The sequence below is a fragment of the Hermetia illucens genome, chromosome 2 (assembly GCF_905115235.1).
Source record: "Hermetia illucens chromosome 2, iHerIll2.2.curated.20191125, whole genome shotgun sequence".
Taxonomy (NCBI): Eukaryota; Metazoa; Arthropoda; class Insecta; order Diptera; family Stratiomyidae; genus Hermetia; species Hermetia illucens.
Genome location: NC_051850.1, coordinates 148,529,225 through 148,544,746, shown reverse-complemented (window position 1 = coordinate 148,544,746; position 15,522 = coordinate 148,529,225). Strand labels below are relative to the sequence as shown.

The window sequence follows — 15,522 nt, the reverse complement described above, 5'->3', positions numbered from 1 at the left end:
TATGCCGCTTATGTGGAGTATGGTAGTGGACGAACTTCTGGACGTGCTAACAAATACTGGATTACAAGTCCAGGATTACGCGGACGACATTGTTTTAATCTGTAGGGGTAAACATGAAGATACCCTATGTGATAGAATCCAAACTGAACTAAGGGTTACTAGTGCCTGGTGCAGGAAGGTGGAACTGCGGATCAATCCAGCCAAAACCACCATAGTACCATTCACTAGGAGGCGTAAGCTTGATCAACTGAGAGCCATAACATTACATAATATGGAGGTGAAGCGAGAAACAGAGGTCAAATATTTGGGAATTACGCTAGACCAAAAATTACTCTCGAAGACACATGTCGGAAAGCCACGAGGGCTCTGATGACTTGTAGATCCATAGCAGGAAAAACATGGGGTTACAACCCGAAAATACTACTTTGGCTATATACTGCAATAGTAAGGCCAATGATTACCTACGGAGCGGTTATCTGGGCAAAAAGAACCCAACTCAACACACAAACCAGGGAATTACATAGGCTCCAAAGACTGGCTTGCGTGTGTATCAGTGGGGCAATGAGGACTTGCCCAACGGCGTCCCTGGAGGTCCTTCTGGGATTAACCCCTCTCCATCTGCACATACAGATGCAGGTAAGGAGGGCAATACTCAGGATGGTAGGGAGTATCAGGGAGGCGGGGAGCTGTCTAAACCGAAGGAAGATTGATATTCTTTTTAGGCGGTATCCCGAATTACTGATACCAAGGGATAACATGACAACGAGGTTTCACTTCGATAAGAAGACTGAACCACGTTGGAGTAACAAGGCAAACTGTGACATACGGCTTAAACTAGCAACGGATTACTTGGTACACTGACGGATCCCTCACAGCAGCGGGAGCGGGTGCCGGTGTCATTGGCCCAATGAAAATGTACTTCGAGCAAATGGGCAGGTACACAAGCAGATTCCACGCAAAAATATACGCCATAGGCAGATGTGCCTCCTTTAATCTCTAAAGGAACTACAGAGGGCGGAACATTGTTATTCTCACCGATAGCCAAGCAGCGATCAAGGCACTTAGGTCCAACCAGGTGAACTCTAAACTGGTATGGAAATGCCTTGAGAGACTGAATACACTCGGCTCATCCAACAAAGTCTCGATACTTTGGGTTCCAGGCCATGCTGGGTTGGAAGGCAACGAAGCAACGGACGAAATAGCCAAGAAGGGAGCAGGGACGCCTTTACACGCTTTTTGTGGAAAGGTTTCATGGCTATGAATCTATGAAATGAAGAGGAACGGTTGAGAGAACTATACTGGAGCAGTCCAGGGTGCTTATTGGGGGATACGAACCCATGCGCACAAAGGATTGCTCAAACCTCGCCATTTGGCATTATCGAATGCCTGATCTGGGTGCAAATCCCCATCCAGCGTATCGAGCCATCGTTGTTTCGGCCTACCTTTTGGTCGTTTACCATCGAACTCGACGTTCAGACCAATCTTGGCAAGTGAATTCTCGTTAGTACGAATTGCGTGGCCATACCATTGAAGACGCCTCTCTCGCAATTTTTGCACGATCGGTGCAAACCCATAATGATCGCGGATATCCTCATTTCGGATGTAATCAAAACGTGTCACGCCACTAGTCCAACTTAACATCCTCATCTCCATTACCATAAGACGTCGTTCATTGTCTTTTATAGTCGGCTAACACTCAGAACAATAGAGAGCGACAGGAGGGACGACATTGCGGTAAATTTTCGATTTGAGACGTTCGTTGATACATCGATCATAATGGGAATTGTCAGTGGTCACTGTCGGCTGAACTATCAACTAGGGAAGCTAGGGACATCTACGGGCACTGCCTCCAGGTTTTGTGAGGAGTGTGACGAAACCTCTACGCACGCCGTGGGACAGTGTCCGGAACTTCTGCATCTGGGGGAACACTTAATACAAGATGCAAAGTGGAAAGATCTGGAAGTAGGGGACATACTGAAATTCTCGACGGTTATAGGCTTGCTTGAGATACTATGATGACTAGGTACACTATAACCAGTAAAAGGGGCACAATAGTTTTTTAAGGACGCGATGCGACTTTCCCTTAACAGAATAATAATAATAGTAAAACCGATCGAGTGTCTGGCTGGCATCTTGCTCGCAAATGATGCCTTGGTTCATATTTTTTTCAGCTTGTACCTTTTCAGTGCTTTTCAAACTGTTATCAATTGGAATCTCAAATGTGTCCCTAACTTCATATCATAACTGATTTTGACATTCCACTGCACGTGTGTTTTCATTTGCCGAATGGTCGTGTACTCAGTCAGCTTTAGCGAGGGTTTAACATAAATAATGGACGTAGTTCAAGAAGTTTTGGAAAAACAGAAACGTGATTTAGAGCGTTACAAACCTATCATTGTAGAAAAACATCTTGAAGTGCGCAATGATGTAGGTATGATGCTGTGCTCGGATCCCAACGATCTCGATGAAAAAGTTCTAAAGTAAGTTCCGTAAAACACGATTTTTCATAAGTTTATTGTCTTATTATTATGTATACTCCAAAGGGAAAATAAAGAAGACTACCTCCGCGAGTTGACACGTGATAATGTACAGTTATTAATTAATGAAATCTGGGAATTGCCGACGGAACGTGTGGATGAATGTATTGTAGCGAAATTGCCTGCCCCGACAACAGTTCTACCTCGAATAAGAAAAGTTCCCGGTCCGCGAGCCCTGACAAAGTGGGAAAAGTTTGCGAAGGAAAAGGGAATTAAGAAGAAGAAGAAGGACAAGAAGAAGTTTGATGAAGTTCTGGATGTAAGTAACTGATTAGTACTAGACGCAATTTTCTTGGGCGATCGCCAGTATATTTAATGACTTTTGCCGGTAAATCAAAAGTAGGAGCACTTCTTGCGCTTGCAGCCTGAGATCGGTTCCATCAAAGGAACTGTAGTATTGTAACCCGGAAAAGCAGGCGGAAGTAGACGCGAATTCGGTGTCGGATTAATACCTACGGCAATTGCAAGGCATGCCTTATTACTTGGGAACCGGTTTTGGACAAGATATTAACTGCGGAGTTCCGCGCCCAGGATGAGGGGCATTCCAACAGAATAGTTTTACACACCAACAGAGACTCCTGATACAGATGAGGAGGCTTTCTGTGAGCCATAGAATGTTGTCCAGCAGAGGGTGATATAGCGATCTTGATAGGTGATTTGGTAAATGCCATGTAGGTTGTGATATCGTGCTTAGAAACGTGATGGAAAAATGGGGTCTTGAAGGCCGCAACTATAATGGTAAGAGGTTCCACCGCATGGTCATTGGCGGCACATTGTCGAGCACAGAGTTTGCCATAAGGTCACCAGCGACTTATGAGCCGTCAAATTGACCACTTTGGGATCAGTAGTAGACTTTGCAGCAATCTTTTGAATGTGCATAATAAGAGAGGCGCCATGCATCAGCCTCGAAAGGGATCATCATCTAATGGTGGCTTACTTTCGCTTGCGGATACGCCCGCTGCTTCCCGCAGGGCTGGAGAAGTTCGCATTCTAAGTTTAATATGGGAGAAGTTATTTAGCTGATTGGACGACAGATGCTTTGAATAGTCGACCTGAGCATTGTTCCGCCGTTTAAAAATACACCTCTCTCGGGAGCTATTTAGTTCGTCCGCCACGTTCCCAAGGAGCGTCACAAAATCTCCCTGTCTGACTGCTGATAATAATTAAAATAACGCAAGAAATACCTTGAAAGTTTGATCAATGGAGAGCATGCTGATTTTCTCTTTCCCTTTCTTCTGCACGGATCACATCAACATCCTTCGCATCATTTTGGAGTCCCCACTTCCCTATAACGGGAAAAAATGTACTGCATCGTGGTCAAATTTCCGGTATAAGGATTAAAAATCTTTAGTTGTTTTTTCCAACGACAGGATACAATTTTATTAATTATAGATGCGCAACTGCGACATAAGATATCCACTTTTCGGTACAGGGGGGGGGCTTTATTCTGTCGCTGATATCATTTCCTCTTGCTATCGGTAATATTCTCCAGGCATTTTTCTTCAAACACCTCAACTACGCCAATGGCATCTGCTTGCTCTTCGGCGTCGTGGCATTTCATGTCACTCAACTAATTAACAGCGCTAGGTTTTGGCAGAATCTGCAATTGCAACTGTATTAACATCAAGATCAAGTTGAGACTGTTTCTTGCTAATGTCCTTTCTGTGCTGTTATATGGGAGTAGGACACAGAAAGTGACTTCCACTATTATTCGAAATCTCTAATTCTTCGCCAATACTTATTTGAGCCCTGAAATTGACATACTCTGGCTGATACAATTCCGAACGAAGAACTTCATCGGCGACCAGTGGACGTGTTAATGAGAAGACGGAAGTGATAGTGGATAGGTTCTACTTTAAGCAAGAGTAATAATCCATATCCCAATTTGGCTGACAAGAAGGTCGCGCCAGAAATTTATTTGCTTTTATGCAACATATTTCCTTTTCCTTCCTTTCAGTGTCCAGATAGCTGAGTGGTTAGAGCCCAAGACGGTCGTACGAAAGGTCGCGGTTCAAATCTCACTGGTGGCAGTGGGATTTGTATCGTGATTTCACGTCGGATGCCAGTCGACTCAGCTGTGAATGAGTATCTGAGTCAAATCAGGGTAATAATCTCGGGCGAGCGAAATGCTGCCCACATTGCCTCCTACAGTGTACTATAGTGTACCGTTACGGTCTTGAATGAAGTGCTCTAACACACTTTAAAGCCCTGATCCAATATGGATTATTGCGCCAACGATTATTATTATTATAAATGCCATGTAGTGATATCATGCTTCGCAAGGTGATGGAAAAATGTGGTCTTGAAGGCCGAAACTATGATGGTAAGAGATTTGTGAAATTCTGCAGCTTCCGCCGCCTCATCATCGGCGGCACATTGTCAAGTACAGAGCTTGCCAGCTGCTTCTCACAAGGCTGGAGAGATTTACATCCCCAAGCTCAATACTGATTGCTTCTATGATCTAGATGTCGTTCGACAATGGGAAAGCTATCTAGCTGGCGACAGACGTCTTGAATATTAGACCTGAGCGTTGCTCTGCCACTAAAAATATTACTTTCTCGAGTGCTGTTTAGTTCGTCGGTTACGTTCCGAAGGAACGTCTCAAGCCTGCCAGACTACTGATAATAGCCAAAATAAAGCTGGGAATGTATCAAGGAACACCTCGAAAGCTTGATCTATAGAGAAGAGGCTGGTTTGCTCTCTGGATCCTGCACAAATCACATCATCCTTCGGATCATATTGGAATATGGTGCGGAGTTTAGGTCCCTACTTTACCTGTTCTTAACCGATTTCGAGAATTTTTGCGATAGCGGGAAAGATGTGCTTTATAGTGTTCAAATTTATGATATAAAGAATATATAGTTCCTTTTTCCTACGATAGGATTATTATAATTATTCTGTTAAGGGAAAGTCGCGCCGCGTCCTTAAGGATCTATTGTGCCCCTTTTACTGGTTATAGTGTACCTATTGATCATAGTATCTCAAGTAAGTCTATAACCGTGAGGAACTTTAGTATATCCCCTACTTCCAGATCTTTCAACTTTGCATCTGGCATTAAGTATTCTCGCAAATGCCTCGACCTATTTTGCACAAGTGCCGGCCACTGTCCCAGGACGTGTATAGAGATTTCGTCACACTTCTCACAAAACCTGCAGGCAGTGTGATAGTTCAGCAGACAGTGACCAGTGAGAATTCCTGCTATGATTCGGAGGTTCTTTTTGGTGAGGTTTAAGCAATCCTTTGTGCTCATGGGTTTGTATCCCCCAATAAGCACCCTGTACTGTTCCATCACTGGTAGGCCTGTATAGTATAGTTCCCTCAACCGTTCTTCTTTATTTCGTAGATTCATAGCCATGAAACCGTTGCCGATTCCACAGAACGGTTCTGGCTCGTGTAAAGGCATCCCTGTTCCCTTCTTGGCTAGTTCGTCCGCTGCCTCGTTGCTTTCCAACCCAGCATGGCCTGGAACCCAAAGTATCCAGACCTTGTTGGACGAGCCGAGTGTATTCAGTTTCTCAAGGCATTCCCATACCAGTTTAGAGTTCACTTGGTTGGACCTAATTTCCTTGATCGCTGCTTGGCTATCGATGAGAATAGCTATGTTCTGCCCCCTGTAGTTCCTTTGGAGATTAAAGGAGGCACATCTCTTTATGACGTATATTTCCGCCTGGAATATGTTAGCGTACCTGTCCATTGGCTCGAAGTACATTTACCTTGGACCAATGACACCGGCACCCGCTCACTCTGCTGTGAGGGATCCGTCAGTGTACCAAGTAATCAGTTACTGGTTTAAGCCGTATGTCGCAGCCACGCTCTCCCAGTTTGCCTTGTTACTCCAACGTGTTTCAAACTTCTTATCGAAGTGAAACCTCGTTGTCATGTTATCCCTTGGTATCAGTAATTCGCGATACCACCTAGAATAAATATCAATCTTCCTTCAGTTTAGGCAGCTCCCCGCCTCACTGATACTCCCGACCATCCTGAATATTGCCCTTCTTGCCTGCATCTGTATGTGCAGATGGAGAGGGTTTAATCCCAGAAGGACCTCCAGAGACGCCGTTGGGCATGTCCTCATTGTCCCACTGATACATACGCAAGGCAGCCGTTGGTGCTTATGTAATTCCCTGGCTTGTGTGCTGAGTTCGGTTCTTTCCTGGCTTTGGCTGTGTTGATCCGCAGTCCCACCTTCCTGCACCAGGCACTAGTAACCCTTAGTCCAGTTTGGATTCTATCACATAAGGTATCTTCATATTTGCCCTTACAGATTAAAACAATGTCGTCTACGATAGGATACAATTTTATTAATTGTAGATGCGCAATTCCGGCACGTTATCCACTTTTTCGATGCACTGTTAAATTTTGGAGGAATTTTCAGTCCAAAGTGGAAGGTTGTATTCTGTCGCTGATATGATTTCTCCTTGCTATCGGTAACATTCTCCGTGCTGCCTTGTCCGGAAATCTTGGAGGGTTTCAGTTTACTGTGTCATTTTTGCTTAAACACATCGAGTACGCTGATGACATCTGTTTGCTTTTCCGCCGATTTGTGGATCTTGGGCGGTGTCACCCAATTTGATTCCACTCGATTCATTAGCAGCATCTAGATCCGCTTTCACTGCTTTGTTTAAAATACGGAAATGCAACTATGTATATCAACATCAACATCAAGTTGAGACTGTTTCAAACCACTGTTGTTATATGGGAGTAGAACATATAAAGTGACCTCCATTATCATTCATTTCGTCGGCACACGGGCCGTTGGATAGATTACGCATTAAGAGACGGCAATAATCCACTATCCCAGAAAGGCCGACTAGCAGGTTATCTCAGAAACGCATGGCGCAGAACAGCAGACAATGAGTGGAAGTCTTCCGGAATCGACAACGATGGTACTTTGGCGTGTTTGACCTGCTATACCTCAATTAGTGGATATCGCAAAGTGGGCTTTGGCGTTTCACCCAATTTATTCAGGTTTAGGCTCTTAAGCTTGGGTAAATTTCGCTCTTTTCTATATTCGAACTTCTTATATACCAGAGGACTCGACATTTTTCTGAGAGCGATATTTTGGCATATCTGATTTTTTTTTATATTTGCGCTACTAGCTTAGAGTACAGATGGGCGGATTATTTGTTTGCGTGTTAATTGTTTATTTAAGTTATTTTCGTTTAACATTTCAATTATAAATATCTGCTCAATTTGAGGTCACTTCTCGGCATGATGCATAATTATTGGCACTGTGCTGTCGTTATTATTTCCGAGTTATCACAATCTCGGTAGATGCCGGAGTTTACCTAATACTAACTCTAAGTGCCAAGCATTTAACATCAAAATAAATAAAAACCGCTGATTTATTCCTAGAACGGGATATGTTATCTGTTTGTATATATGTATTTTGGGCGACAATTGTGCCCTTCCTTTGTATATATTGGGAGTACAAATTAATTCGGTCCGCCAGTAATCGGAAGGAGCAATGTCTGGCGAATACGGCGGGTGCGGTAGAATATTTAAGAGTTTGTAAATATTTTTTCACGACGTTAGCGACATGAGGCCGAGCGTTAACATGCAAAAGAATGACTTTGTCGTGTCTTTCCTCATATTCCGGCTATTTTTTCTCGTAACGCTCGGCTTAAACAAATCAACTGCAGTCTATATCAATTTCGTCTTTCCACATCTGTTGGTTTAAGTTGAAAAGGTACCCAGTTTTCTTGCTTGTGGATCAATCCCATGGATTCTAATTCTACTGAAATTGCTTGCTGTGTCACTCCCAATGATTTTGCAAGCTCATCTTGCGTTTGACTCGCATCTTCATCGAGTAATGCATCCAGTTCTTCGTCTTCGATTTTTTCAGTTGTCCAGGACGGGGCGTGTCATCCACGCTAAAATCACCCTCCTTGAATCGTCGAAACCATTCCCGACCAGTTTCGGTTGCACGTTGCTCTTGTCGTGGTTTTATATGTTCCTGTAAGATCGCTAAGCGCGTCTAACTTCCTACTATTCGCGCATTCCTTGATGACATATACACTATCCTATGTGATGATGTGCCCTTCCTCTATGACATGCCGTGCAGTCATGGATATCAGGATTGCGTTCTTCTTTTCTTCCTCCTGGCCGTTTCCGCTTCTCTCTCGTACTCTCCCCAGCGTACCGAAACCAGCCTTTTCGTTTGTCCTATATAGCTCTTCCGGCACTCTGGACACTGCACTTTATATATTCCGCTAGATTCGTTCCTTAATTTGCGGTCCTTGGGGGGGATCATGTCGATGTTCAATCCTTTTATGATTTTTTTTAATCTTCGACGAAGCCGCAGAGTCTGACCCCTATTTTTCTTTTCCTTTCCGAGTTATTGACAAGGGATGTCAGTATGTCAGCCCGTATTTCGCTTTTCCCTCATGAGACTTTCAATAATCGATGATGCAAAGCCATTCTTCACTTTGGTATCGATGATATACTCCTTTTCTTTCATAAATTTTGCAGCACTGCATGGAATATGTGTAGCCTTTATATAAATATCAAAACAATATAGTTTATTGTGGGCAGATGCATGATGTGTCAGTACACTCGATCATTATTGAAAATAAAGAGACTGGCAAATTAGCTCAACAGAGCGTTATGCTATCCATTGCCAAGGCTGTTTTGAGGCCAGTAGGATTCATATTACCGGATGTGCCAATTTGCGTTCCTGTCGAAAGACAAAAATCTTTGTAAGACTCCTGTGGCCGTTACTATGACATTCTAACTCTCCTTAGACTGTCACCTGGAGTCCGTAGGGTACAGCTATTTGGCAGCCAATGCTATTTTATAAGCAGTCGTCTTGCGTTTTAATAATAACAAGTCGGGAAACCGGAGGCTTGACGCTTCAGGTACGAACGGTTTTGTGTATTTCTTAGTACGTAGCACGTAATATATGCATACTTTATGTGAGCATATCCACTTTCGGATGATATTGACATTCATAGTCTTGAATTTGCAAAGAAGCTACAACTTTTACGTATTATAACTTTGTTAGTAATAGTGTGATTTCCACCAAACTTGGTGAGATTATGTTCTATGTTATACCCTATATTGTTGCAAAATTGTGATGCTAGCATGAACTTAAGGGGGGTTTTGCAGCCAATTACTAACAATTATAATAATGTACTATTACATACTATTATTAACTTTATTTGTACAGATATCAGTATGGAAGGCATTCGGAGCCCAGGCACCATATAGTGGCAGCATCCTGATATTTTTCAGATTTTTCGGTTCGATAGTTTCTGAGAATAGCCCCTTTAAGGGATAAATAATTTCAACCCCCCGCACTCCCCACCTTTCTAACGAATGTCAAAACTAAGACCGGATCCGGAAAGTACTAACCGAGACCTTTCATTTGATATCCCACATGACCCCACATGACCCACATGTGTACACAAAACCTTAAAAAGGGCTGGGGAGAAATATATTCTTCATGAATGGAGTTTTAATATTCTATTCGTATATCAATTATTCTCGTTAATTATGATGTCAGCAGCTTATTTGTATGGCTCAGGTAAATTCGCACGAAATTGATAAGTTTGAATTGTTATAAAACTTTGACACTAATAGTTCATGAAATGATGGCATGTGTATGCACGATACTGTTCTCTAAGTCGGTGCGAATTAAGTACTGCTAGAATTAAATTAAGAGGAGTTTTTCAGTCAATTTCTAAAAGTTGGTACTATACTATTAGTAAGTTTATTTGAGCAGATATCGGAATGGGACATATTGTGAGACCTAGATTTCATCTAAGCGCACTTTCCTGATTTTTTGCGGATTTTTGGGTTGGATAGTTTCCGAAAATGAGTCCTATCTCACTTTAAATGCGTACATTTTAATCCATTACTCGCGCACTTTGCAATTCACGCCAAAACTAATATCAGTTTCGGGAGGTACTAATCGAGGCCTTTCATTTGATACTTTAGACGACTATATCGGGTGAAGAAAATTTTAAATCCCCCCTTTGCATGTATGTTAATCACGCTGTATGCGTGGGATTTCATAGTTTCCATCTGTCCACTAAATTTCGTTCGGATCAGTTTAGCCGTCTTGGAGAAGAAATGCGTGTGACAGACAGACAGACGGATCGATTGACAGTGAATCGATTTTAATAAGGCTTTGTTTTACACAAAACCTTAAAAACGATAATACCTGGAAAGGGTTCTCTTCAACGGAGAATCTGTACGATCTCTGTTTTTAGGGGGCGCCCTCGGATGTGGAAAAATCAAACAAGATCCACCAGAAGATGCATCAGAACTGTTTTTTTTTGTGGATTGAATGCTTGGAACTACGGTTATTCTAATTTTCCTAACTTAGCGTTATTTTATTCTTCTTCATTCGAATTTAGTCACAGTTTCCTGAATATGTAGTTTAGATTTTAATTTATTTTCTTTAAAGAAACTTCATTTCTATTTTCACATTCTTAAACTTATTGTGAAATTCCTTTTTTACAGAAATGGGTCCCCACATATGGCTACCGAAAAGCAGATGCCGAAAAACAGAAAGAATGGGTGCTTGAAGTACCTAAAAATGTTGATCCAATGGAAGACATGTTCCAGAAGAAGATCGATGTACGTAACGAGAAAGTCGCTAAGAATGAAATACAACGAATGAAAAATATTGTCCGCGCGAAAAAGATTGACGCACCACGTGCTGGTTACCTCGGCCCAGAAGTGGCCGACTCGAAAACATTGCGTACAGTTGCAACGGTAGCAAAAGCCTCCACAGCATCAGTTGGAAAATTCCAAGAAAAACTTCCAAATGAAAAGCAGGCGCGTGGAATAGGTGTCAAAGAACTTATCCCCGGAACCAAACGGAAAGCTTCACATATCGGCGGCGAGTCCGAGAAGGAAGAAAATTTGGCATTAATCAAAAGCATTTTGAATAAAAAACCTAAAATTGATGTTGAGAGGGCTATTTCGCTACAGAAACGTGACGATAGGATAGAGTAAGTTCTATTTTCTGATTTACATTTAGGCAGCTGCTAGAAAAGTGAACATTTCTTTTACAGACGGGATCAGGAACAGGCTGGTGGCGGCGGGAAGAAAAAGTCCAAGAAAGGTGGCAGAAAAGGGCGGGGTGGAGCCCCGAAGTCTGGTAAAAAACCTAAGGGTGGAATGGGACAAAGAGCTGTTAAAAAGGGAGGATCTGGCAGGAAAAGACGTTAGCCTTACTAGTTTAAGTTATGTTTTAATTAATAAATTCTATGTTACAATATTCTTGCATTTCTTTTCGTCAAGTATTATTGTTCTTGAGCTAGTTTTGTAACTGATTTATGGGCAGGTTGTATATTACTGCAAAAGGAGTTCAAATGATTGCTTTCACCGTTTAGCTATGAGATAGTTTGGGAAAAGTATACTAAATCTTATCTCAAAGAGTGTAATATAAGAACTGATCGGTTAAAGTGTGGTATCTGATTTGAATTGTTGTTGAGCTTGGAAGTGCTTGTAAGAAATGTGGGCATTTAAGTCCAGACTGCCTTCTCTTCGAAACTGATCAGTTTCTATCATAAAAAATCGATTAGAGATAAATATTATTTCTTTTTTCATTCCAAAAGTAAACAATACAATACAAGTGTGAGAACTCTCAAGGAAGTTTAGTGCAAATAACGTTATTTAACAAGTGAGGCTAGATTTGCAATTGTTTAAACAGAAAAAAAATTGTTGAATTATTCATATAAAAAAGTTGGGCGCTTAGAGAAAACCGTGTTTGAATTAGAACAGATATTTTTTTCATTTAATTTTTTATATTAGTTCTAGAATATTTTCGTTTAATGTATAAGAAGTGACATGTTCACACGTAAAAGAATCCAATTCTTTCGTTACTAGTTTCTACACGTCCCGAAATCCCTACCTTCATTATTTCTCGCTTCAGTATGCCTACAATCCTCTTTAATTGTCGACTTTGCTTTTATAGGGGGTATGGTATACATATGACACAGCCAATATTAGACTTATCGCCCTTTATATGTGTAGTGTAACCATTGCTGTAGTCAACCTGTTCAACAATATCTGCTATACGCCGAAGTGTTCTGCATCCCGTCGGAGGCAGTTATTTTTGAAAAATAGTTTGAACCTCATGAACTGCGCCCTAATTCGACGGAGAGCGTAGAGCAACTTAAACTTGATGTTGCTGTGGAATAAATCTTAGATTTTAGACGAAATAGCAAGATTCAATGAGAATCGTTATAGCATGACCAGTAATTCAGGATAAATACACAAAATTCAGTTTTTAACCATTCAATGAATAATTTCGAAGGTTCCAAGGGCCCAAGGGGGTCATCCCATGTGTCGGATCCGAGGAATCGACTTTTTTTACATCAATTGTATCTAGATATAGTGTAGAAAATATGGGCAGTGATTTTTTGATATTCGGAGTTGTTCGGAAATTACAATGTTAAACAAGTAAAATGTCGCTTGCCAGGTTTACGTCGATTGCCGTAATAAAGCGCCTATTTATCGGTCCAAATGACGTTCGAATGACTTCGCTAAAATCATAAGAATTGAAGCCAAGGCTTTACATGTGTTCTTCAAGAAGCCTAAGGTTTACAGACTAGGTATAGCAAATGAACGGTCAGTTAAGATTTTATCGTTGAAAATCACATTCTACTTTTTAAATGCTTTTTTCTCGAAACTGCATGTTGAAAATCGGCTGCCACCATAGCCCAAAATCTCTCCAACGAAATTCTTTGAAATTTTCAGGACTTATTCAGAACATATTTCTACGGTCCGCAAACTAGGACAATTGCGATTCATTCAGTAGTTTTTTTTTTATTTAGTAAAGAAGTCATGAAAAAACACCAAAATTCACAAAAAAAAGTTTAACACGGCATCAAAAATTTAGTTTTCAATATTTTTCAATAATCCTAGTTTGCGGACAGTGGTTAAGTCCGCACGCTACAATGCCGTGTACATTTTTTCTTTAAGATGATCACAACGCCCTCTAACGCGATAGCGGAAAAACATCTTTTTTTTGGAGATGGGTGTATAAATTGCTCCAATAACGAACCATACTATCGTGCTGCAAAAATTACTACGCATGCTCAAGACATCAATAAATATATGGTCGAAAATTCGTATTTGTACCTTTATCCAGTTCGTCATAAAAAAATTCCGAAAGAAGCGAAAGAACGGCCTTCACACGGGATGACCCCCTCAAGGGTTTGTGTAAAATAAAAAAAATTAAAAAAGATCTACTCACAAAAAGTACCCATCCGAAAAAACCTAACAAAAATCGCAGTGATTTCCTTATATGACCCCTAGACCTCAAAACGCTTGTCCCCTCTCCATCCTGATATCTGCTCAAAATAAAGTTAATAACAGTGTACCACGATATTTTGCAAATTTACTATGAACTTTCTCTCATCCTAGGAGTACAAAATTTTGCAGGAATATTGAGGACAATACTGGAAAGTTTGGTCGAAATCTTAGTATTAACAAAATTATTTTTTATAGTCAACGCCACAAGTTTCCGGTTTCCGACTTGCTATGTTGCATCTTGTGCCTGAAATACATATTTGCGTTATGAATTGAAACAAATGTCTTCAATCGAGAAGTGTCCCTGCATTATTCAGGCGTTGTGAAGACGAAATGATGTAAGTCGCACTTCCCTAAGTCAAGAAATGCCCGCATTCTTATAAATTTGCCGACGCTTTCAATAATCTATTAATTTGTGTTACTCAAACATCAAAGAATACTTCGAAAATTTGATCGACAAGAGGCCGTTCTCGGTTCTGGATCTTCCTGCACTGACCACATCAACACCCTTCGGATCAACCTTGAGCTCATGCAATGGAATCTACAATTTTAGGATGGTAGACCTGGCATATATAGACTACTTTCTCGATTGAGCTTGTGGGGTAAATTGGAACGAAGGTCTTGTGGCGTTTTATGTGAGTACCTGACGTGTAAGTATAATCCCCAGTCTTCTTCGGACTCGGATTGATTTGGGGACTACCATCAGGGCCTCAACGTGGCTAGCATCGTGGTACTGACTTACACTGAGTGCAGGCTCATCATTCATACTAGTAGATATGAGGCTTACCTAACACGCGGCAAACAACTAACTACAGCGGAGCTCCATGCTTGAGCCTACAAGGAGCGGGACCAACAGCAAATAACCGAGCTGAGAGCCCATTTCCAGGAATTCTCCTGGAATATGATACCAGCTCATCTGGGGGAATCTTCGCGACAAGAGTCACTTGGGATGAGTTCCTCGCAGACTCGGGTCTGATCGTACTCCTGACCCTAGGCCCATGTAACTGGATTCTTTATTAATACACGTTTTTTTTATAGAAAACATTAGGGATTTAAGACTACACTACCGATTTTGATTTCGCTCTACAACTTTACGTATGTCATACGTTACTTAAACCTGACTTAATAATAAAATATTAAGCACAGTTGCCTTTAAAGTATCCTTTAATTTTCATTGCAATGGGAACTGGATTGCATCACGTAAGTCGACTAGCATGAGAGTACTGATTCTAATTAAACTTTACTGCTGCATCCATTTTTCTTAATGGGTTATCTTATGTGTCACCCTGCCAAATATTGTTCATTTTATAGTTTATAGCATATCACAGACCATCGGGTTTCTTTCGCCTTTTCCGAAGAATCCTTGCGAGTTCCTCGGTGTTTCCAGTTAGGGTGCCAATATTTAATGTGCAGATACGTATTTGTTATGCTCGGATTAACTTACGCCCTGACGCCGTCCATGCGTCAAGAACCCTTACTCATTTCTCGACAGGACCGGGACCCGTCCTTCCGCGTCGACGGAGTCATTTTCCCGAGGATTGTTACTTCATCCGATCATGTTGTTTCTAAAGAGATTGGATGCATTTTCTTGGTTGGTCTGTCGCAGGCCCTGTCGCCAAGAGAGATCAGGAAGGATTTCAACTAAAGAATTTGTTCATCTTTCACTTCCACAATCATTGCCTACATTTGGACCAGTTCCACCTGTCGGATGTGCCCG

At 41.5% G+C, this 15,522-nt stretch overlaps 1 protein-coding gene across 1 annotated transcript; it reads left to right on the top strand.

Annotated features, from left to right (window-relative positions):
- Positions 1-2,257: 2,257 nt before the first annotated feature.
- On the top strand, positions 2,258-11,766 carry LOC119648265 (ribosome biogenesis regulatory protein homolog). The gene is made up of 4 exons (XM_038049917.1): positions 2,258-2,480; positions 2,544-2,796; positions 11,004-11,497; positions 11,561-11,766. The coding sequence occupies exons 1-4, from the start codon at positions 2,332-2,334 to the stop codon at positions 11,715-11,717; spliced, it is 1,053 nt and encodes a 350-aa protein (XP_037905845.1). The 5' UTR covers positions 2,258-2,331; the 3' UTR covers positions 11,718-11,766.
- The last annotated feature ends 3,756 nt before the right edge of the window (positions 11,767-15,522 follow it).